At 51.3% G+C, this 23,736-nt stretch overlaps 1 protein-coding gene across 4 annotated transcripts in view; it reads right to left on the bottom strand.

Moving 5' to 3' along the window:
• The window catches only part of HIVEP3 (HIVEP zinc finger 3), an 85,839-nt gene that overhangs the window by 5,780 nt on the left and 56,323 nt on the right, over positions 1 to 23,736 (bottom strand). For 3 of the 4 annotated variants that reach the window (XM_054170348.1, XM_054170351.1, XM_054170350.1), the window contains exon 4: positions 10,977 to 11,075. The exons of the other annotated variant lie outside the window; for it this stretch is intronic. In XM_054170348.1, the coding sequence (XP_054026323.1) occupies positions 10,977 to 11,075 (99 nt within the window). The remainder of the gene's footprint in view (positions 1 to 10,976; positions 11,076 to 23,736) is intronic. 4 annotated transcript variants of the gene reach the window in all.

Genomic DNA, 23,736 nt, shown 5'->3' with positions numbered 1-23,736 from the left:
GTGTCCAGAGAAGGGCCATGAGGATGAGCAGAGGGCTGGAGCTGCTCTGCTATGAGGACAGACTAGGGGAGTTGGGGTTGTTCAGTCTGGAGAAGAGAAGGCTCCAAGGAGACCTTCTTGTGGCCTTCCAGTATCTGAAGGGGGCTCCAAGAAAGCTGGGGAGGGACTTTTGAGGGTGTCAGGGAGTGATAGGACTGGGGGGAATGGAGCAAAACTAGAAATGGGGAGATTGAGATTGGATGTTAGGAAGAAGTTGTTGCCCATGAGGGTGGTGAGAGCCTGGCACAGGTTGCCCAGGGAGGTGGTGGAAGTCTCCTGCCTGGAGGTGTTTGCAGCCAGGCTGGATGTGGCTGTGAGCAACCTGCTGTAGTGTGAGGTGTCCCTGGCCATGGCAGGGGGGTTGGGACTGGCTGATCCTTGAGATCCCTTCCAACCCTGACAGTTCTATGATTCTATGCTTCTTTCCACACCCTGCCTGACCTTCTCATGCAAGCAAGGCTCTTGCCAGACAAGGAGGACATCAGCACTGGCATCCCTTGGTGGGGTTTTTATGACTACCTGTTGCAATGGTGCCTGCAAAGTATCTACAGGTGCCAAAGCATGGGGAAGTTGCTGGGGTGGCTGCTCCCATCCTCCACTTGTTGGGACTTTTGCTGCCTAGAGGATGTGGCAGTGAAGCAGGAGCAGGACAGGAGTTTTGTTACTATGCAAACAATGTGGTTGGAATGAACCTCTGTGGGTTTGGAGCAATTTTGATAAACTCTGGCTATGATGCAGATGAGTCCTGACTGATGGCTGAAGATGAGCCAATGTGTGCCCAGGTGGCCAAGAAGGCCACCAGCATCCTGGCCTGGATCAGCAATAGTGTGACCAGCAGGAGCAGGGCAGTGATGGTGCCCCTGGACTGGGAACTGGTGAGGCCACACCTCGAGTACTGGGTTCAGGTTTGGGCTCCTCACTGCAAAGAAAGACACTGAGGAGCTGGAGTGTATCCAGAGAAGGGCACAGAAGTTGGTGAAGGGTCTGGAGGAAATACCTGTGGTTGTCCAGCTTAGAGAAGAGGAGGCTGAGGGGAGACCTTCTGGCTCTTTACAGCTCCCTGAAAGGAGGCTGGAACCAGGTGGGAGTTGGGCTCTTCTCTCAAGGAACAGCTGACAGGATGAGAGGGAATGGACTTAAATTGCACCAGGGGAGGTTTAGGTTTGACATTAGGAAAAACTTCTTCACTGGTCAGGCATTGGAACAGGCTGTCCAGGGCAGTGGTTTAATCTCTGTCCCCCAAACTTGCAGGTGTGGAGCTTAGGGATATGGTTCAGTGGTGGACTTGGCAGTGTTGGGTTAACAGATGGATGATGATGATGATCTTGAAGGCCTTTTCCATCTTTCTGACTCCTTGTGGCAGAGGGCTGTGCTGGCTGCCTGGGGAAGGCCTTGCACAGGGACACTGAGGATGAGTTTGTGAACAGTGAGAGGAACAGGCAGAGAAGAAGTGCTAAAAGTGGCTCTAAAGATATAAAGACAGCCTCTGCCTACTGCCGGGGCCGGCAGAAGCGTCCCGAGGTCAGCACCAAGCTGCCAAGCAGATGGCTGCTAGCTCACCCTCTGCCCTGCACCGAGGCCAAGCTGCCTTGCCCCATCATTCGGATCCTGGCAGACGTGGAAGCTCTGGCTGCAGAGCTCCATCGGGAGCAGCCACTGGATGTCACTGCAGCTCAACAGAACTGCGCCGTCAGGAGGCTTCCCGGCAAGTCCCCCCCGCTCTGCAGCGGACAGCAAAGCACCCTGCCCGTGCCCAGCACCCTGCCCGTGCCCAGCACCCAGGCGAAGGGTGCAGAGCTTCCGGGACACACAACCAGGACATAAAGGGTGGCGACCAGGAGGAGGGAGGCTTCCTTTGTACAAGGAGTCCCACGGAAAAGCCGAGGGGTGATGGGCACAAGCTACTGCTGGGGACATTCCCATTGCACTCCAGAAGGAAATGTTTGCCACGAGAGCAGGCAGAGACTGGAATCACCTCCCGAGGGCTGCAGTGGAGTCTCCTGCACTGGGCAGCTTCAGACTCAGCTTGCCAGGGTGCTGAGCCAGCTCATTGCAACTGCACCATCACCTGGAGAGGTTGGAGCAGATGATCCTTGGGGTCCCTTCCAAGCTGGCATTCTGGGACTCTGTGCAGCACATGGTCCCTGGCTCTTGGATGCTGCTTTGACACCTGTGTGGAGCCAGGTAACTACTGGCAGCACCAGTGGCCTCTTTCCACCATCAGTTCAGCCTGGGACACAGCTCCTCCTCTGAACACTGAACAGGTCTTCTGTTCAGAGCTGCCATCTGCCAGCAGGATGAGCCCAAGGGGGGGAACTCAGCAGAGCTAACCCTGAGGCTGGACCACACCTGCCTGGCAGCAAGCAGGGTGGCTTTCAGGAGGGGACATGGCCACACAGTGAGAAGTCTCTGTGAGCTAGGGAGGAAAAGCAAAATGTTGTTTACTTTGAATAGTGCATGCTCATGAAGTGTTTGTCCTTAGCACTCACAAAGGATGTGTGTTTCTACCAGGGCTTGGGATCCAACCAAGGGTCAGCCTGAAATGAAGATCATTTGCTCCCCATCCCAGCTCACAGAGCTGGGAAAGGGTCTGGAGAACAGGGCTGGGGAGGAGCAGCTAAGCGAGCTGGGGGTGTTCAGCCTGGAGATGAGGAGGCTGAGGGGAGACCTCATTGCTCTCTACAGCTCCCTGAAAGGAGGCTGGAGCCTGGTGGGGGTTGATCTGTTCAATCAAGTAACCAGCAATAGGACCTCAGGCTGCACCAGGGGAGGGTAAGGTTGGAGATGAGGAAAAATTTCTTTACTGCAGGAGTGGTCAGGGATCGGCAGAGGCTGCCCAGGGAGGTGGTGGAGTCCCCGTCCCTGGAGGTGTTCAAGAGAGGTGTGGCCATGGCCCTTGGAGCCATGCTTTAGTGGCCATGGTGGTGCTGGGTTAATGGTTAGATTGGATGATCTCAGAGGGCTTTTCCAACTGAAACAATTCTGTATTTGTATGACTCACAGAACCATAGAATCAACCAGGTCGGAAAAGACCTTTGACATCATCAAGTCCAACCTATCACCCAACACCATCCAAACAACTAAACCATGGCACCGAGTGCCTCATCCAGGCTCTTTTTAAACACTTCCAGTGATGGTGACTCCAACACATCCCTGGGCAGAACATCCCAATGGCCTAAACCTCCCCTGGCACAGCTTGAGACTGTGTCCTCTTGTTCTGGTGCTGGTTGCCTGGGAGAAGAGACCAACCCCCACCTGGCTACAACCTCCTTTCAGGTAGTTGTAGAGAGCAAGAAGGTCTTCCCTGAGCCTCCTCTTCTCCAGGCTAAGCAACCCCAGCTCCTTCAGCCTCTCCTCACAGGGCTGTGCTCCAGACCCCTCCCCAGCTTTGTTGCCCTTCTCTGGACAAGTTTGAGCAACTCAACATCTTTCTTGAACTGAGACTCTCTCTGTTAGTTAGTCCAGGAAGCAAGACCTATGCAGGACTTGTGCAGCATCCTGTTGAAGTCAGCAGCTCTTCCCCAGGACACTGAGTTGCCTTGGGAAATGTTTGTCTGATGATGGTTTTTGCTGGACTGAGGCTCCAGCAATGGGTTGTTTGCAAAATTCCCAGAGGAGCTGAGCTCAGAACAAATATTATTCCAAACCACCATCTGTAGGGTGAGCTGTGCATATTTCCTGCTTGGAGGAGGAATGCATCGCTCTACCAGAGCTATGAGCTGCTCCCTGCCTCTGGTTTTGAGGTTTGACATCTCTGAGCTCCGGGATGGACGCAGAGCTACAGCTTCAGAATCCACCACGTGGCTCTCAGAGCCTTGTCCTGTGTGGTCTCCTTGTTTGGCCCCCAGTGACACAACAGACAGGCTCTGGCCAGGACAGAAAGCAAGGTCAGGAGTATGGAGTGAGGGGAAAGTGAAGCCAGCCCTGCACTGGGGAGTTGTTTGCATTTGCCACCGAGAGAAACATTCCAGGGAGTGCTGGGACAGCCCAAAGGGAGTTTGCTTTGGCCTCCTAACGTGGTCCTTGCAGGCAGAAAGAGAGCTCAGACCTGAGCCCTGGTTTCTTGCAACTGAAAGGCATTTTGCTGAGCTCATGGGCAGAGAAAGGGCAAGTCAGGAGAAGGCACAAGAGGGAGGGAGATATGGAGGGAGGAAAGGAGAGAGGGAGCCGGTGCAAATGGGCCCTGTCTGAGGGCTGCATTTCATTACATGTTATTCTAAGGCTGTTCCACCACAGAGCTGCAGTCACACCAAGTAAAACCTCTGCAGGAGACGAGAATTTGACTCCAATCTCCTTTTATAGTCACACCCTACACTTTCTGCTGCCTCTTAAACAGAAAGCAAAACAAGCAAGAGAAACACAGCTCCAGCTTTAAATCATCTGGGGAGCTTTAGGCACTGCTGCTCCCTCCCTGCCTGCCTCCAGGGGAAAGCACAGCCATCTGAGGGGAGATCCTTCTCACTGCAAGGAGGCCAGAGTGAGGTGGGGGTTGATGTGTTCAACCAAGTGGCTGGCAATAGGGGGAACCTGCAGGAAGGTTTGCCCACCTTTGGTTGTTTTTGGTCATATTTAGCTTACATTGGCCACTTCTTGGTTTCACTCTGAGGATCAGTGTCAGTAAGTGGGTCCAGTTTGGGCACTGCAGTCTAAGAAGGACATTGAGGGGCTGGAGCGGGTCCAGAGAAGGGCAACCAAGCTGGTGAGGGGTTTGGAGAGCAGGGCTGGAGAGGAGAGGCTGAGGGAGCTGGGGCTGTTTAGCCTGAAGAAGAGGAGGATGAGAGGAGACCTCATTGCTCTCTACAGCTCCCTGAAAGGAGATTGGAGTGAGGCTGCTGTTGGCCTCCTCTGCTGAGTAGCTAATGACAGGAGAAGAGCTGCACCAGAGGAGGTTTAAGCTGGAGATGAGGAAAAGTGTCTTTGCTGCAAGGGTGGTCAGGGCTTGGCACAGGCTGCTCAGTGAGGTGGAGGAGTCACCATGCCTGGAGGTGTTCCAGAAAGGTGTGGCCAAGGCCCTTGGGGCCAGGGTTTGGTGGCCATGGTGGGCTTGGGTTGATCTTAGAGGTCTTTTCCAACCTTCATGGTTCTGTCCCATTCCCTGATCTCCCTGTGCTGGCTTCTGTCACATGGAAACAGTATATTAATTTTTAAATCAGTTTTCTTGTTTAATTCCAACAGTCCTTGCTGCAAAGGAGAGAGAAGACTCTGTGGCTGCACAGGGAAAGGCTCTTTGCAATCCCCTGCTCTGGGGATGTGTGACCCAGCTCTGCTCCCTGATGGCTCATGAACCTCTCTGCCATTCTTAATGTTATTTCCTCAGCCCCAACCATTCTGGGAGAAACCACAATTTTCTGACCATCTTCTGGGCTGCTTTGTTCAGCATTTATTTGTCATTTGTGAGCAAGGGCCCTGCTGAGGCTGGGATGGCAGCAGAGCTCCAGCATTCCCTTCAACCAGGTGAAAAAGAAATGGGGAGGACAGGAAGGAAGCCTCCTCTGACACCACACCTTCCTCTTCTCACCTTTCTGCAGGCCTTCCTGGCATCCCCTTTACACAAGAACAGCCACTCCTCATCCATGGGAGGGGAGAGAGAGTGGGTATTTTGGGGAATTCTAAAGTTGCAGAGATTGCTTCATCATGCAATAAAGCCCAGAGAGGGCAACGCAGTGAGAGGCCACAGAGCCAACAGCAACCACAGGAGTCCCTTCTGCAAGCCAATGTGCTCCTGTCCTCTGCACTCACAGATCCCAGCATGGTGTGGGCTTGGAAGGGACCTCTGGAGATCATCCAGTCCAACCCCCCCTGCTGAAGCAGGGCACCCACAGCTAATCAGCTATTTTAAGTGAGTTCCCAGGCTGAAGGAGTTCTCCAGCATTCCCACACAGGAGCAGGGCTGAAGGTCTCTGGCATTCCCACATGGGAGCAGGGCTGGAGAAGTTCTCCAGCATTCCCACACAGGAGCAGTCTCTTGCTGCTCACACCACACCAACACTTTTCCCTTGGGACAGCTACAGCACAATCCCTGCCTGGGCTTTCTTCTGGCCATGCCCTCCTCTGGCAAGGCCACGGCCAGGCAGGGCATGTCTCTGCCTGAGGTTGCTCTGGAGGGATGGAGAAAAGCCAAGAGCTGCAGCACACTGAGAAAGAAGGAAGCCATCATCCCTCAAGGCAGAGCAGCAGGCTGCTGGCCAGCTCAGATGTCCTCAGCCTTGGGCTGAGGTTTGTTCTGCATAGTCTGGGACAGCCCTTGGTCCTTCCCTGTACCTGTCAGGAAGGGCTCTGTAAGTTAGCAGCAGGTCTGCAGATGGCACCAAGCTGGGTGGTTGTATCCATCTGCTGGAGGGTAAGGAGGCTTTGCAGAGGGACCTGGATAGGTGAGAGCCACGGGACAAGGCTCAGTGTGTGAAGTTCAACAAGGCCAAGTGCCAGGTCCTGCACCTGGGTCACAACAACCCCATGGGGAGCCTGTAGTCTGTAGTCTGTAGTCTGTAACCTGGGGATGTGTGGTTAGAAAGCTGCAGCTGGGAGAGGGTCCTGGGGGTGTTGGCTGGCAGTCACTGACCATGAGCCAGCAGTGCCCAGGTGCCCAAGAAGGCCAATGGCATCCTGGCTTGAATCAGAACCAGAGTGGGCAGCAGGGACAGGAGGTGCCCATCCCCCTGTGCTCAGCTCTGGGGAGGCCACACCTCGAGTGCTGTGCTCAGCTCTGAGCCCTCACTGCAGGAAGGACATTGAGGGCTGGAGCCTGTCCAGAGAAGAGCAATGAGGCTGGAGAAGGTCCTGGAGCCCCTGGGCTAGAGGAGGGGCTGAGGGAGCTGGGGGTGTTCAGCTGGGAGAAGAGGAGGCTGAGGGCAGACCTCACTGCTCTCTACAGCTCCCTGAGTGGAGGTTGGAGTGAGGCTGGATGAGCTTGGAGGTCTCTTCCAACCACAGACATTCTGTGATTCTGTGAAGCAGGACATGGGTATTGGTAATGCCACCAGGCTCTTTCCTTGTCCCCTGCTCACCTGGGTAACTAGACCTGGCCTGAACCAGAATCCAGCCTTGGAAGGGCACAGCACGACTGCACTGGGGGTTGGGACTGCTTAACCCCTGGGACTACTCAGCTATCTCCTACAGCTTCTCTGCTGGCAAGTTGAACCACGGTCTGTTCAGGTCAAGGACAGCCACACCAGCTCTCCAAGCCACATTTGTCCCAAGACAGTGGCACAAGCCCTGCAGCCTCGTCAGATTGCTCTGCACCTCTGTTTCCAAAGCTCCTCTGCAGGAATGTCAATTCCCAGACTGTGCTTGGGGGAGTTGTGGATGTGTGGTCAGTGGCCTGAACCACAGAGGTCTTGCTGATGACTCCTGCAATTTCAGCTCAGACAATGGCATGCCAGTGCCTGCAGATGTCAGAGAATCACAGAACTGCAGAGGTTGGAAGAGACCTTTGGGATCCCCAAGCCCAACCACTCACCCAGAGCTCACATCCCACCGCTGCTGCTGAGCCACTGCCACTAACCCACATCCCTCAGCACCACATCCACACAGCTTTAAAACACCTCCAGGGCTGGGGACTCCAGCACCTCCCTGGGCAGCCTGGGACAGTGCTGGGAAGAAATTGTTCCTAATATCCAGCCTGAACCTCCCTTGGCACAACTTGAGGCTGTTTCCTCTTGTTTTGGTGCTTGCTGCAGTTTAAGTAGCCAGCATGGAGATACCCCAAGGACACAGCACAGTGCAGGGGACATCATTTCTGAACTTCATCATCCAAAACCTGAGACACTGAGCACCTTGGAGGGTCCCTGGGCTGCCCAATGAGCACAGCCTCCCCAGCCCTGTGAACAGTCTGTTTAGATTAGAGAAGAGGAGGCTGAGTGGGATCTGATCAGTGCTTATAAATGTCTAAGGGGTGGGTGCCAGGAAGGTGGGGCCAGACTCTTCTCAGTGGTGCCCCAGTGACAGGACAAGAGGCAATGGACATAAACCTGACCCTAGGAAGTTCCATCTAATCATGAGGAGGAACTTCTTGACTTTGAGAGTGGCAGAGCCCTGGAGCAAGCTGCCCACACAGGTCGTGGAGTCTCCTTCTCTGGAGACTTTCAGGGCCCTCCTGGATGTGTTTCTGCGTGACCCTGCTCTGGCAGAGGCTTTGGACTCAGTGGTCTTCAGAAGCCCCTTCCAGCCACTCCCCTTCTTTGACCCTGCACCAATCTGCAGCAGAGCAAACTCCATCCCACCAGGGGCTGCACAAGGGAGCAGGCTCAGTGGGTTTCAATTCCCTGTGCAGCAGGAAGCCTGGGACACTGCCCCCTGCCCCACAGAGCCTCTGATGGGCTTGACCCCAGCAGGGGAGCAGGGCGATAAGCACTGTTTGTTGTTCCTGCCGACTTCACATTCCCTGGCTCCCAGCTCCAGGACTTGCTCAGCTGATGTTCACTGGCCAAAAATAACCCTGGAGCTTTGTGAGGTTCACTTTAAGCCACCACCAGCAAAGCCCTGCGGGCTGGGGCAGCACCAGCCCCAGGCACGGGGCACACAAAATTGCTTGGGGTGAGACAGGAAACTGGGGGGGAACAAAAAGGGCTGAAGGCAGCCACAAGAGCTGCTTTCATACTGGCACTGGCTGGGGTGGCAGCCAGGAAGGGTCAGTGGTATCCTGACCAATCTGCAAGGCAATGCAAACAGAAAGCACCACCCTGAGCTGTGGCTGCCAGGGTTTCCTCCAGGAATAGACACAGAGCCAGAGCTCTGCTCCCAGAGGCTCTCTGCCCTCTAAGGCTGCTGCCTGCAGGGTCTCACAGATTCACAGATTGCCTCAGATTGGAAGGGACCCTCCAAGGTCATCTTGTCCAACCCCCCTGCAGTCAGCAGGGACACCTCCAGCTAGATCAGGCTGTCCAGGGAGACACTGAGTCTGATCCTGAATGTCTCCAGGGATGAGGCCTCCAGCACCTCCCTGGGCAGCCTGTTCCAGTGTCTCCCCAGCCTCACTGTGCAGAACTTCCTCCTGATGTCCAAACTAACTCTGCCCTGCTCCAGTTCCAAACCATTGCCTCTCATCCTATCCCCACAGCCCCTTCTGAACAGTCCCTCCCCAGCCTGCCTGCAGGTCCCCTGCAGATATTGAAACACAGCTCTAAGGTCTCCCTGAAGCCTTCTCTTCTCCAGGCTGAACAGCCCCAACTCTCCCAGCCTGGCCCCACAGCAGAGCTTCTCCATCCCTCTGATCATCTTTGTGGCCTCCTCTGGACCCTCTCCAGCAGCTCCAGATCTCTCTTGTGTTGGGGACCCCAGAGCTGGCCACAGCACTCAACCAACCCACTGAACAAACATGCAGATGACACAAAATGTGCTGAGGATTTGAGATCTGCTGCCCCTGAGGCTTCTTCTCCATTATTGCAGCACTGAGGCTCCAGCCCTGAATTCTCAAGGGTTTTGCTAAAGGAAACAGAATAATAATGGTAAAAAAACATCTAAGTGCTCCCTGGGGACACATAACCCAGCCCTCCACAGCTGCTGGAGCACAGCCTCCAATAACTTGGCTAAAAGATCTCTTTCTAGCTCAAACAGCTAAGTACACAGGGGGCTTCCCCATGTTCCTTCATCTCCCCACTTAAAGATCTTAAAGCTTGGGCCAGAAGACCCTTCAGGTCCCTTCCAACCTGGTATTCTCTCCTTCTATCAACCTGTGACTCTTCTCAGCATTTCTGATGGAGAGAATTCAACCCAACCTCCCAGGAGGAGATCTGCTTCCTGGGATGACTTCAGGAAAACCATGGAATTGTTAGGGTTGGAAGAGACCTCAAGGATCAGCCAGTTCCAACCCCCCTGGATGGATCCTTCCCTCCAGCTTGGTGTTGACAGCAAACCTGCTGGGGGTGCACTCAATGCCACTGTCCAGGGCACCAACAAAGATGTTAAACAGGGCTGGTCCCAGTCCTGATCCCTGAGGGACTCCACTTGCCCCTGGCCTCTACCTGGACATGCATCTGTGGATACTACAAACCAGGGGGTGAATTACTAACTCAGGTGTCCTTCTCAAGGAAGAGGCAGACTCCTGAAGGCCTTGGCCAGACTGTGTGTGTGTGGTTGTCCTTCAGCAGATAAAAGAAATCAGCAGCAGAATCAGGGGGAAGGTATCTCCTTGAGATGCCCTCAGGATGATGCCATCAGATGTCACAGCACCACCTTATTTTAGCCTTGTTGGCTCTTCCCTTACTGAAAACCCACCCAGGTCTTTCCTGACCAGGGTGATTCACCTTTATCCTACACATGGGAAAGACCCATGAGAGGGAGGGCTGAGGGAAGCAGCTGTCCTCCTGCTGCTCACATCCCATCCCGGCACGCTGAGGTCTGCAGCAGTGGTGCAGGGGACAGGCTGGGTCTGCCTGCAGAGCTGAGAGCAGCTCCTGCATGCAGCAGTCCCCCAGGCACAGCCCAGGTTTGCACTGGGGATTTGGAGTCTCCTGGGGTCAGGCAGCCACAGTAAGATGGGCAGGTCCCTAGGAGAAGATCCTTCTGGAAAAACCTTTCTCTAGAGGTCATTTCAGGATGTGGCTGCTCACTGAATCCCAGCATGGTGGGGTTGGAAGGGACCTCTGGAGCTCATCCAGTCCAACCCCCCTGCTGAAGCAGGGCACCCACAGCAAAACTGGAACAAAACTAGAAATGGGTAGATTCACATTGGGTGTGAGGAAGAAGTTCTTTGCCATGAGGGTGGTGAGAGACTGGCACAGGCTGCCCAGGGAGGTGGTGGAAGCCTCCTGCCTGGAGGTTTTTGCAGCCAGGCTGGAGGTGGCTGTGAGCAACCTGCCGTGGTGTGAGGTGTCCCTGGCTGTGGCAGGGGGGTTGGAGCTGGCTGATCCTTGAGGTCTCTTCCAACCCTAACAATTCTGTGATTCTATGATCCTGCTCTCTCAGCATCAAGAGCACCTCCATGGGGTGGAAGATTTTACCTTCTTCGGCTTCCAGCTCCACCAGTGAAGATCCCAACACGCCCATCTCCTGACATTTTTTGCTGTGGGCCTTTGACTTCATGTGTTTAGTCAGATTCCCTGGGGAAAAAGAAAAAGGCAGAAAACATATTTGGGTCAACGTGGATCTTCTTTTCTTTCTTTCATTTTGTGTTTCACTGAGCAAGCTCAGCAGTAACAAGTTCCAGCAGTTGGCTCTGAACCGGACAAAGGAGGCCTCTGACTCTCCCCAGCCCACCAGCCATGACACAAGGCTAAGTCACAGGAGCACAGGATGGCAGGGGTTGGAAGGGACCCAAAGAGATCATCCAGTCCAACCCCCTGCCAGAGCAGGACCATACAGTCTAGCTCAGGTCACACAGGAACACATCCAGACAGGCCTTGAAAGGCTCCAGAGAAGGAGATTCCACAACCTCTCTGGGCAGCCTGTTCCAGTGCTCTGAGACCCTCACAGAGATCTCTCACCACCCTCATGGCAAAGAACTTCTTCCTAACATCCAATCTCAATCTACCCACTTCTAGTTTTGCTCCATCTCCTCCAGTTCTATCACTCCCTGACACCCTAAAAAGTCTTCCCCAGCTTTCTTGGAGCCCCCTGCAGATGCTGGAAGGCCACAAGAAGGTCTCCTTGGAGCCTTCTCTTCTCCAGACTGAACAACCCCAACTCTCTCAGTCTGTCTCCATAGCAGAGCAGCTCCAGCTCTCTGCTCATCCTTGTGGCCCTTCTCTGGACACCTTCCAGCACCTCCAGATCCTTCCTGGCACAGAGGCTCCAGAACTGGACCCAGAGCTCCAGCTGTGGTCCCAGCAGAGTGGAGCAGAGGGGCAGAATCCCCTCCCTGGCCCTGCTGGCCACACTTCTCTTGGTGCAGCCCAGGCTCTGCTTGGCTCTCTGGGCTGCAAGTGCTGACTGCTGGCTCCTGTTGAGCTTCTCCTCCCCCAGCACCCCCAAGGCCTTTTCTCCAGGGCTGCTCTCAAGCCAGTCCCTGCCCAGCCTATCTTGGTGCCTGGATTGCCCATCAATTATTGCCTGAGCCCATTTTATATGGAATGGAATAGCTCCAGCAGGAAAGACCAGGAGAGATGTCTATACAGCCTGGTGTATCCCCAGCTGGGATGTGGATTCCAAGGATATTTAATAATTGCAGTGCCCAAGGGCATTTCATAATTGCAATTGAACAAACCAGCTCCAATAAAGGATATTTATTGTTGCTTTTTTCACCTTCATGCCTAAACCCTCTTAGCCTCATTGTCAGGATGCACAGGCATGAGGATGAGGCCAGCCTGGCTCAGGTCCTTGCTCCAAAGCAAACCTGTCTTTCTCCACTTCGGAGCAGGAGCTTTGTTGTGCAGCCCAAGACACTCAGTCTCATGCTCTGGTGGACACCTCTGGTTCCAGTGAATCATTTGTCTTAAAGTCAAAGACCCTAAAGCATCCAACAAATCCAAATTGTGGCCTCATGGAACTGGAATTTATTTTGGACCAAATTAGCAAAGAGATAAAACTGCTTCAGGCTGTTGAAATCAAGCCCTGCTGCTGCTGCTGCTGCTGCTGCTGCTGCTGCTGCTGCTGCTGCCTGTCCATCAGGGCACATCACATCCCAGCTGGCAGAAGTGCCCCAGCTTTGCTTGGCTGCTACAGCAAAAGCCCTCTCTGGTTTCCTTCCAGCAGTAACCAACACAGGAAATCAGCCCAAGCAAAGGCCTGGTGTGAGCAAGGGGTTGTTGGTTAGCCCAGGCTCTGTGGCACCTCGGGAACTCGGCTGTGATCCCCATGGTGTGGGAGGAAAGGTCCACCAGGAGGTCTGGTGCTACCACACGGCCCAAACTAGCTCAGCAGTTCTCTGTGCTACACAAACATGGCCTGGGTTGAACTGGGAGGTGTGTGGGGCACACACTGTTCAGAGCAGTGTTTAGGGTAAGGCTGCAGCCACCTTGTGCTGGAGGGAAGGGCTCTGGTCCTCAGAGGCACACGATGGCCACCTTGGCCATTTCAGGGGGCCAAAGGCTGGCTGTACATGCAGGACCTCCTGCTGCCTCAGCCCCAGGGCTGTCCACCTTGTACTCTACTCTCCCTTTACCGCTGCAGGGTCTGGGTGGGCATGGGGGTGCCCAGCCAGCCACTCCTGCAGCTCTCCACTCATCACTCCACTGCCCCTCTGCTCTGCTCCCCCTCCACCCCGGCCAGCAGCTGGGGCTGAATGGGTTGGGTTGGAAGGGACCTTCAAGATCATCCAGCTCCAACACCCTGCCATGGGCAGGGACACCTCCCACCAGCACAGGCTGCTCAGGGCCTCATCCAGCCTGGCCTTCAATACCTCCAGGGAGGGGACATCCACAGCCTCCCTGGGCAACCTGTGCCAGTGTCTCCCTACCCTCACTCTAAACAATTTCTTCCTCATCTCTACTCTCAGTCTCCCCTCTCCCAGCTCATAGCCATTGTCCCTCATCCTGGCACTCCCAGCCCTTGTCCAAAGTCCCTCCCCAGCTCTTCTGCAGCCCCTTCAGGTACTGGAAGGCTGCTCTAAGGTCTCTCTGGAGCCTCCTCATCTCCAGGCTGAACAGCTCCAACTCTCCCAGCCTGTCCCCATCTGGGAGGTTCTCCATCCTCTGATCATAGAATGATAGAATCATAGAATGTTTTGGGTTGGAAGGGACCTCAAAGCTCATCCAGCTCCAACCCTCTGCCATGGGCAGGGACACCTTCCACCAGCACAGGTTGCTTGAAGCTTCACCCAGCCTGGGTTTAAACATTTCCAGGGATGAGGTATCCACACCTCCTCTGGGCAACCCCCTCCAGTGTCTCACCATTCTCAGAGCAAAGAACTTCCTCATGCCTCCATGCTGGGGCTGTGTCTACACTCAGGAGTCGGTGGAAGTTGTGACCCCACCCCAGCGACTGCTGCCTTGGAGGAGCACATGTGGTATCAGCGCAGCTCTCTCTGCTTACAAGTGTCTATTATGGGCTGCTTAAGCTCTTCTGATGTTCTAAGGTCTTATTCTGGCCTTAAAGCAGCTTAAATACTTGTGTTGTTTTGAGAAAGCTAAAAGTCTCGTGTTCCAAAAGCACTTAAAGCAGCTTAAGAGGGACAAAAGTGATTTCCCAGTGACAGTGGCAGAGGGGAATTAATTCCTCAGAATGGCCATTACTGAGAGGTGGCAGGGTTAAAGCAAAACCTAGGAAACACACTGGAGGGAAGGGACCTATCCAGAGGGACCTGGACAGGCTGCAGAGCTGGGCCCAAGCCAACCTCATGAGGTTCAACAAGACCAAGTGCAAGGGTCCTGCAGCTGGGGGGATGGAGCAAAACTAGAAATGGGTAGATTCAGATTGGATGTTAGGAAGAAGTTGTTCCCCATCAGGGTGGTGAGAGACTGGCACAGGCTGCCCAGAGAAGTGGTGGAAGCCTCATGCCTGGAGGTTTTTGCAGCCAGGCTGGATGTGGCTGTGAGCAACCTGCTGTAGTGTGAGGTGTCCCTGGCCATGGCAGGGGGGTTGGGACTGGCTGATCCTTGAGGTCCCTTCCAACCCCCACAGTTCTATGATTCTACAAAGATTCTGGGGAAATGCTCCTGTCTGTGCTGGCCATCCCCCATCCTTTCATTTCTGTTAAATGGGAACAAATGGACAACTCCATGTGGCCCTGAGCAGCATGCCCTAGCTGGAGGTGTCCCTGCTGACTGCAGGGGGCTTGGCCAAGATGCCCTTTGAGGGTCCCTTCCAACCTGATGCAAGCTGTGACTCTGTGAAAAATAAACCAACCAGTGACCATCTGCAGGACCTCAGTGTCCAAGGCCACAGAAACATTTGCAGCTTTCCCAGAGCATTTTCAGATTGCTCTTGAAGGTGAGCATGCAAGGGGAGCAGCAGCTGCTCTGCAAGCAGCAGGCTCCTGTGCTGCTGTGAGATACACACAGAGAGAACAGGCACTGGCCAAGGCTCCTCAGCCCACATCAACCTTCAGAGCAGGTGTTCTGTGTGGCTTCAGTGCTGCACAGCCCTTCTTTTAGGTCTGAGCAAGGAGATAATGCCCCAGGAAGATAAAGCCTCTCTTGGTGAGGCTCATTAGTAAAAAAAATAGAGTTCATTGATATAGCAATAGTCCAAATTCTTTCCAATTGTTCTTTTTCACATGAGTTTTGAGCTAAAGATTAAAGGAGGGAATTTCAACCTCATGCTGTTCAGCAAGGACAAGTGTGGGGTCCTGCACCTGGGGAGCAATAACCTCCTGCAGCAGTACAGGGTGGGGGGTGACCTGCTGGGGAGCAGCTCCAAGGAGAAGGACCTAGGAGTGCTGGTGGGCAATGAGCTCACCACGAGGCAGCAATGTGCCCTTGTGGCCAAGAAGGTCAATGGTGTCCTGGAGTGCATGAAGAAGAGTGTGGGCAGCAGGTCGAGGGAGTTCCTCCTCCCCCTCTACTCTGCCCCAGTGAGGCCAAAGCTGAAGTCCTGGGTCCATTCTGGGCTCCTCAGTCCAAGAGGGACAGGGATATACTGGGGAGTGTCCAAGGGAGGCTGCAAAGATGCTGAGGGGTTAGCAGCATCTGTGTGAGGAGGAAAGGCTGAGAGCCCTGGGGGTGTTGAGCAGCCCCAGAGGGCATCTGAGCAATGCTAGGTAAGAGCTAAAGGGTGAGGGGCAAGAGGCTGGGGCCAGGGACAGGCCAAGGAGCAATGGGCACAAAAAGGAAGCCAGGAGGTTCCATCTGAAGAGGAGGAGAAAGTTCTTTGGTGTGAGGATGCTGGAGGCCTGGAGCAGGCTGCCCAGAGAGGTTGTGGAGTCTCCTTCTCTGGGGAGATTCCAGCCCCCTCTGGCTGCTGTGCTCCTGGGCAAGCTGCTGTGGGTGCCCTGCTGGAGCAGGGGGCATGGCCTGGATGATCTCCAGAGGTCCCTTCCAATCCCCACCACTCTCTTGATTCTGTGATTCAGTGACTTAAGCATCCAGCCTGCCTGCATCACTGCAGGCTATAAAATATTTACCATGCTCTGGAGCAAGCCTATCAGTTTGTATTTAGCCTAAAATTAATCTTCCAGAAAGGGCCCTGGGTTGGATTTGCAGATTTCCAAACAGAGAATTAGCAGATTTCCCACTGAGGTTTGTGCTGAGATTTGCTAGCTGCACTGCTGAAAAAAGTAACAGCTAGAATTCCACTTGAATTTGCCACTCTTGTGCTTCCAGCCCTGAGTGGTTTGTTTTTAACCTTTCCCTGCTACCTTTGCTCACCATGTGTCACCTCCTGGCTGGAGCACTGAGGCTTTGTGTGTTCCCAGCACCGCCTCTCAAGCTACACTATCTAAGGGAGCAGGCAGCAAGCTCATGAGGATCATAGAATCACAGAATGGTTTGGGTTGGAAGGGACCTTAAAGCTCATACAGTGCCAACCCCCTGCCATGGGCAGGGACACCTCCCACCAGCACAGCTTGCTCAAGGCCTCATCCTGCCTGGCCTTGGACACCTCCAGGCAGGGGACAGCCACAGCCTCCTCCTGGGCAACCTGTGCCAGTGTCTCCCCAGCCTTACTCTAAACAATTTCTTCCTCATCTCCAGTCTCTGTCTCTCCTCTCCCAGCTCAAAGCCATTGTCCCTCATCCTGGCACTCCCAGCCCTTGGCAAAAGTTCCTCCCCAGCTCTCCTGGAGCCCTTCAGGTACTAGAAAGCTGCTCTAAAGTTTCCCTGGAGCCTTCTCTTCTCCAGGGTGAACAGCCCCAGCTCTCTCAGCCTGTCAAGATAACTTTGTCCTCATGGGATGACTCTGCCAGGATAACTCTGTCCTCATCCCTTTGGAGGTTTGCAACATCCTGAGGAGTTGGGGACACCAAATCCTCCTCCCAGTAGTGGCTCCACAGGGATCCTCAGACCCTTTCCCTCCTTCCCCACCTCTAAGGAGGGGCCCCAGCACTCCCAGGCTGCAGGGACATTCTGCAGATCCCCATCTCAGGCTGCCCTGCTCCCACAGCAGTTAATTCTTTTGGAGCTTCCCTCCAGCTGGACCTGCTCCTGAGTTTCCAGAGGAGGCTTTAGCAGGGAGCTGAGTCTGCTGGAGCAGTAATAACAACAGTAAACTCTGCAGCCATAACCTTGCCTGTAAGGGCTGGAGGAGGGGGTGATGCATTTAATACATTAACATGTTCAGCAACCCCAGTGCCTGTCGTGTGCTGATTTAAGGAACCGCAAGCTAATTTATTAAAGGAAGCCCACGGCCGAGGACATGAAGAAGTCTGGTGTCTGGAAACTGCGAGTGGAGGAGACTATCAAAAGGAGATCTTCAGCCAACAGGCAGTGGTGTCCTTTCCACAAGCACCTTTTAGATGAATATGAAGCTCTGTGTCCCTCCTGACCTCCAAGCACAGGCAGCAGCAGCAGCAGCAGCGCCGCCGCCTGCAGCTCCGCTTTGCTCAGGCACTTGGGGAAATCGTAATGACTCAGGAGGTGAGAGCCTGGTGAGAGCCTGAACCAGAGCAGACAAGAGCTGTGGCAGGGAAAATGTCTGCACAGGAGGGCAGTTAATGTGCCAGCACTGACCCACACCCCATTTCCTTCACACCTTTCCAACTTATTTTCTTCTGTTTGTTTTTCTTGTTCTTTTTCGTTTGTGTCTTTGGTTTGGGGGGGGGTTTGGTTTTGGTTTGGGGGTGGGTTTGGTTTTGGTTTGGGGGTGGGTTTGGTTTTGGTTTGGGGGTGGGTTTGGTTTTGGATTGGAGGGGTTTGTTTGGGTTGGGGTTTTTTGTTTGTTTGAGTTTTCTTGGGTATCTTTGGTTGTTTGGTTTGTTTCATTGTTTTGTTCAGAGGATCAGAGGATGTCAGGGGTTGGAAGGGACCCAAAGAGATCATCGAGTCCAATCCCCCCTGCCAGAGCAGGACCATACAATCTAGCTCAGGACACACAGGAACACAGCCAGACAGGCCTTGAAAGGCTCCAGAGGAGGAGACTCCACAGCCTCTCTGGGCAGTGCTCTGTGAGCCTTACAGTAAAGAAGTTCCCCCTTGTGTTGAGGTGGAAGCTCCTGTGCTGCAGCTTACATAGTTTCATAGCATCATAGTATCAGTCAGAGTTGGAAGGGACCACAAGGATCATCTAGTTCCAACCCCCCTGCCATGGGCAGGGACACCCCACACTAGATCAGGCTGGCCAGAGCCATCCATTGCTCCTTGTCCTACCCCAGGGAGCAAGTGAGCAGAGCCTGTCCTTGTTTGCTTGTTTGGTTTGGTGGTTTGGGTTTTTTTCTGGTCGGTTGGGGTTTGTTTTGTTTTGTTTTTCCAAGGAGGATGAAGCCAAACTCTTCTGAGTGGTGCCCAGTGACAGGACAAGGGGTGATGGACAAAAACTGGAACCCAGGAGGTTCCACCTAATCCTAAGGAAAACCTCCAGAGGGGATCTGGTCAATGCTCATCAAGAGCTAAAAGGTAGGAGGCAAGAGGCTGGGGCCAGACTCTTCTCAGTGGTGCCCAGGGACAGGACACAATGGGCACAAACTGGAAGCCAGGAGGTTCTATCTGAACAGGAGGAGAAACTTCCTTTGTATGAGGGTGCTGGAGGCCTGGAGCAGGCTGCCCAGAGAGGTTGTGGAGTCTCCTTCTCTGGAGGCACTGCAAAACCTCCTGGTTGTGTTCTGGGCTGATTTACTCCAGGTGATTCTGCTCTAGCTGGGGGGGCTGGACTGGATGATCTGCAGAGGTCCCTTCCAACTCCCAGCAGTGTGGGATTCTGTGATTCTGTGAAGTCACCCACGAGAAGGAGGGGACAAAGGGGCTGCACTTCTGGAGATGAGTGGCAAGGGAAAGCTCTGCCAGGCTGGCCAAAGGAAAAGCTCTCCCTGACCTTCCTGAAAGGGAAAACTATTAGGCTGCAACATGTTCTTCATTTCCTTCCTGGGAAGAAAACAATGAAGAAGCTGCTTAGCTCCTTCTAAACAACCTCTTGGAGGCCACAGTAACAAAACCTCTTAGGGAAGCACTGCTGCAGTGGAGGGGACGAGGCCTCGGGTCAGAGGCACTTCTAGACCTGGTCCAGAGGCAGAAAAGCAAATCAGGCTTTACAAAGCACAGCTCCAAGGCTGCTGCTTCCATCAGCTGAGCAAGCACTCACACACACACTCAAAAATGTCTCATGGATTTGCTTTAAAGTAATACAACAGGAAGAGTAATGGTAAAGGTAAAAGTAATAATAATAAAATAGTAATAATAATAAAATAGTAATAATAATAGAATAATTAATAAAATTAAATTAAAAATAGAATTAACCATAAAATAATAAAGCAATAAAGTAATAAAATAGTCATAGTAGCATAGTAATTAATAAAAATAAAAATAAAATAAAATAAAATAAAAATAAAATAATAAAATAGTAAGGCTAATAATAAAGTAATAAAATAGTAATAGTTATAACAATTATAATAATAAAATAAAAAATGGAATTAACCATAAAATAATAAAGTAATAAAATAGCAATAATAGCAAAATAATTAATAATAATAGAATAAAAATAAAATTAATAATAAAATAATAAGAGTAATAATAAAGCAATGAAATAGCAATAATAAAATAATAATTAATAAAATTTAAAATAGAATTAACCCTAAAATAATAAAGTAGTAGTAGTAGTAGTAATAACAACAACAGCAATAATAATAATAATAATAATAATAATAATAATAATAATAATAATAATAATAATAATAATAATAATAATAATAATAATAAATCATTAAATAATAAAGTAATAAAATAGTAATAATAACATAATAATTAATAAGAATAGAATGAAAATAAAATGAATAATAACACAAGAAGAGTAACAATAAAGTAATAAAATAGCAATAATAATATAATAATTAATAAAAATTGAAGTAACACTAAAATAATAACAGCAACAATAAAGTAATAAAATAGTAATAATAATAGAATTATGAATAGCATTAAAAAAGAAAATTAACCCTAAAATAATAAAATCATATAAATGAAAATATGAGGATAATAATAATGATAATAACGATGACCATAATAATTAATGATGATAAATACTAGATGATAATAATAATTTAAATTAAACCCCAAAAAAATCCCAATAAAAGTAAAATAATAAAAACTAGTAAAAAATAGTAAAATGCTACAATAATCATTAATAAGATTAATAAAACAATAATAAACAGTAATAATAATAAACAACAATAAACAAAAATAACACTAAACAATCATTAATAACATTAATAAAACCTAAAAATACCATCAATAATAAAATAATACAAAACCAGCAAAAAAGAATAAAAATGAAAATACAATAATGCTCATGACAATGCTAATGATAATAATGGTGGTGATGAGCCAATCATTAATAATAGTCATAGCAATCTATCGGTAATAATGAAATATTCCCCTCAGTTCTGTAAGCCAAAGGAACAGCAACACCCCAAAAGCAGTCAGGCAGTCAGTGCAAAGGGGCAGCCAGTGAAAGCTCTTTCTCTTGTAGCACTTGGCACATGGCTGTGGATTTTCTGGGATGGGAAGGGGCAGGGAGGGGAGGGACATTTTAACCAGATAAAGATCCTCGTTAAACACAATAATAATAACCTCCCCTCCTCCCCCCCCTCCCCCTCCCGCCTTGAACTGCTTCCAGCCTACATGAGAGTTTAGAGCATGAGGTCATGCTGGAGAGATCTCCCACAGGCAGAATGAAGGCAGCTCCCCAGATACCCCCCAGGAGCTTATGCTGAGGGCTAAAATTCCCTTTGGAAAGCTGATTTCTGAAAGAGCTTTGGCTCCGCTCCTCTTTTTGCGAGAGCAGCTCTGAGCTGCACCTTCTCCCTCCTGCAGCCCACTGCAGCTGCGAAGCTGCATGCCAGGAAGGAGGCTCCAGATGAAGCAGGGCACAAACCCATTCAGATGGCTGCAAACTGAACTGGGAACCCCTCTCCCTCTGCCCCCTCCCCGCCCTGCCCCGAGTTCTGCCAACCTCCTGAACCTCTGCGTCACACTCCAGCACCATCAGCAAGGATTCTGGAACTGGACTTTTAACTGCTCGCTTTCTCAGCACATGAGGCTGATCTTTTCCTCTTTCTTAGACTCATAGAATCAACCAGGTTGGAAAAGACCTCACAGATCATCAGGTCCAACCTATTACCTAATACCTAACACCTCCTGACAACTAAACCATGGCTCCAAGTGCCACATCTAAGCCTTTTTTTGAACACCTCCAAGGACGAGGACTCCACCACCTCCCTGGGCAGCACATGCCACTGGGCTTTCTTCAGTAAGTCTCTTCAGTAACACTTCCAAAGGCCCTCATGACTCCATCAGCAAAACTTTTACCCCAGTGGGGTGCAACCATGCCCACAGGACTGTGTCACCCCCTTCCAGCAGAGAGCCATTTCCATGCAGTCCCATATTGCCATCATGCAACTCATCCTGTAATGCTGCAGTGGGGAAGTTCCGTCCCCTCATGCGTCCAGAGGCAAACAGAGTTTTGCATTCAAATCCCAACACTGGGTTGGGTTGGTTTGGGTTTGGTTTGGGGTTCTTTTTGAAGGAAGCATTTCCATGCTTCCTTCCTCATGCAAGTTTCCTGCAAAGCTGAAGAAGGGAAGGCCCTTGGAGGCAAGGGAGTGCTTGCAGTGCGCAATCAGCACAGTCAGCGCTGATGGTTCCTGTGCTTCAAGGGAGCAGAGATGAAAAGCAAAGCAGCTAGAGAGATGGTGAGGAGGATGGTTTGATCACAGCATCCTGAACAAAAGCCCTCCAGAAGCATGGTGGATAGCAAGGTGAAGGGAGGGAAGAGGCGGAATGGATTCACCTCCGGAAGGCAAACCTCAGAACAAAGTGACACGAGTGAGAGGAAAAGAGCAAGAAAATTAATCAGAGAGAGCTCCAGGCTGGGGGAGGGGGGAAGAAGAACCATCACTCAGATTTGCTGCATGTGTCTGACAAGAATTTGGCTTCAAATTCAGTGTCCCTTCCCCATGCTCCCATATGCCAGTGATTACCAACAGGTCCTTATCCAGAAGTCACCACCAGCTAAGCTCTCATCCAGCAACTGCCAGCCTGAACCACCCAGCATAAGGGCACTTGTCTGGCACGGACATGCCCTGGCTAAGTACATGTGCCATGGTCCACACAGCACCCAGTGCCTCCTCCCCACACCCATGCTGTGCCAATTCCTTGGGCAGCACTGGGGTGTTTTGGGGGGGTGATGCTCTTCTTGAGCAGCCAGCTCTCCCCATCTGCTGAGATGGAGCTACAGACCACAGCCATTTCCCTATTCATGTCACACTCGAATCAAGAAACTCAGCTCGACATCTTTATTGCAAGGCTTGATGCAAGCAAAGATGGAGAGGAGCTCTGTCAAACCCATGGTGCCAGACTCTTCTGAGTAGTTAAAGGGACCTGGGCATGACTGGCTCTCCTGAAAACTCTCCCCACAGTCTCTTGGAAGAGACTTCTCCTTTGCAGGTGGTTTTACACGTCCCTGCTAGAGCTCACTTGCGCACGCAGTGAGGCAACGGTGGAGGTGTCCTGCAATGAATACCAGGGAGCGGTGAGGCTGTGGCTCATTCATGACTAGATGTCCTGGAATGGAGATCTTTGGAGCAAAGCCCTACTGATGTGATCTAGAAAATGTGGAAGCTACATGCAACTACGAGGGATGAGAATGTGCAGCGCAAACAGGTTTTGAGAGCACCAGAACCGAAACCCCACCCAAAGCCTGTCCTGCAGGCGCTCCGAGACATTTGCCTGAAGCCAGGAGCTCCTGCTGTCACTTTGGGGGTGCTTTGGTCTATAAATCCCTAGTTGTGAATCTGTGTCTCAGGATCATTCCCTTTAAGAAGCACAAATAGGATGGCACAGATTCAGAGTCAGACATTCGCAGAATGGCTTGGGTTGGAAGGGACCTTAATGATCACCCAGCTCCAACCCCCTGCCATGGGCAGGGACACCTCCCACCAGCCCAGGTTGCTCAAGGCCTCATCCAGCCTGGCCTTGAACACCTCCAGGGAGGAGGCATCCAGAACCTCCCTGAGCAACCTGTTCCAGTGTCTCCCCACCCTCACTCTGAAGAATTTCTTCCTAATCTCCAGTCTCAATCTCCCCTCCACCTGTCCCAGCGCCTCAACCACCCTCACTGCGAGCGATGCTCTGCTGCACGCTCTTCACCACAACCCTTATCCAAAACCTCATCCCCCTCCCTCCAGCTCCTGGGGAAAACAAAGAAAAAGCAAAGCAAAACAAAGCAAAACAAAGCAAAACACCCAGACAAAACAAAAAACCCAAACCAAAACCAAAACCAAACTAAACCCCAAACTAAACCAAACCAAAACAGAACAAACCAAACCAAACCAAACCCAAACCCCAAACCCAAACCAAACCAAAACCCCAAACTAAACCAAACCATAACCAAAACCAAAACCAAGCAAAAACCAAACCAAAACCAAACCAAGACAAAAAAAACCCAAAATAAAACCAAAACAAACCAGGACAAACCCAAAACCAAAACCAAGCAAAAAGCAAAGCAAAACCAAACCAAACCAAAACAAAACAAAAACCCCCAAATAAAACCAAACCAAACCAAAACCAAAACAAAACCCCCAAAATAAAACCAAACCAAAATAAAACCAAACCAAAATCAAAGTAAACCAAACCAAACTAAACCATACCAAATAAACCAAACCAAACCCAAACCCAAACTAAACCAAATCAAACAAAAACCCAAATGAAACCCAAACCAAACTAAACCAAAACCAAACCAAAGCAA

The sequence above is a fragment of the Dryobates pubescens genome, chromosome 20, assembly GCF_014839835.1.
Source record: "Dryobates pubescens isolate bDryPub1 chromosome 20, bDryPub1.pri, whole genome shotgun sequence".
Lineage (NCBI taxonomy): Eukaryota > Metazoa > Chordata > Aves > Piciformes > Picidae > Dryobates > Dryobates pubescens.
Note: the sequence above shows the minus strand (reverse complement) of the source record. Positions and strands in the feature narration are given on the sequence as shown.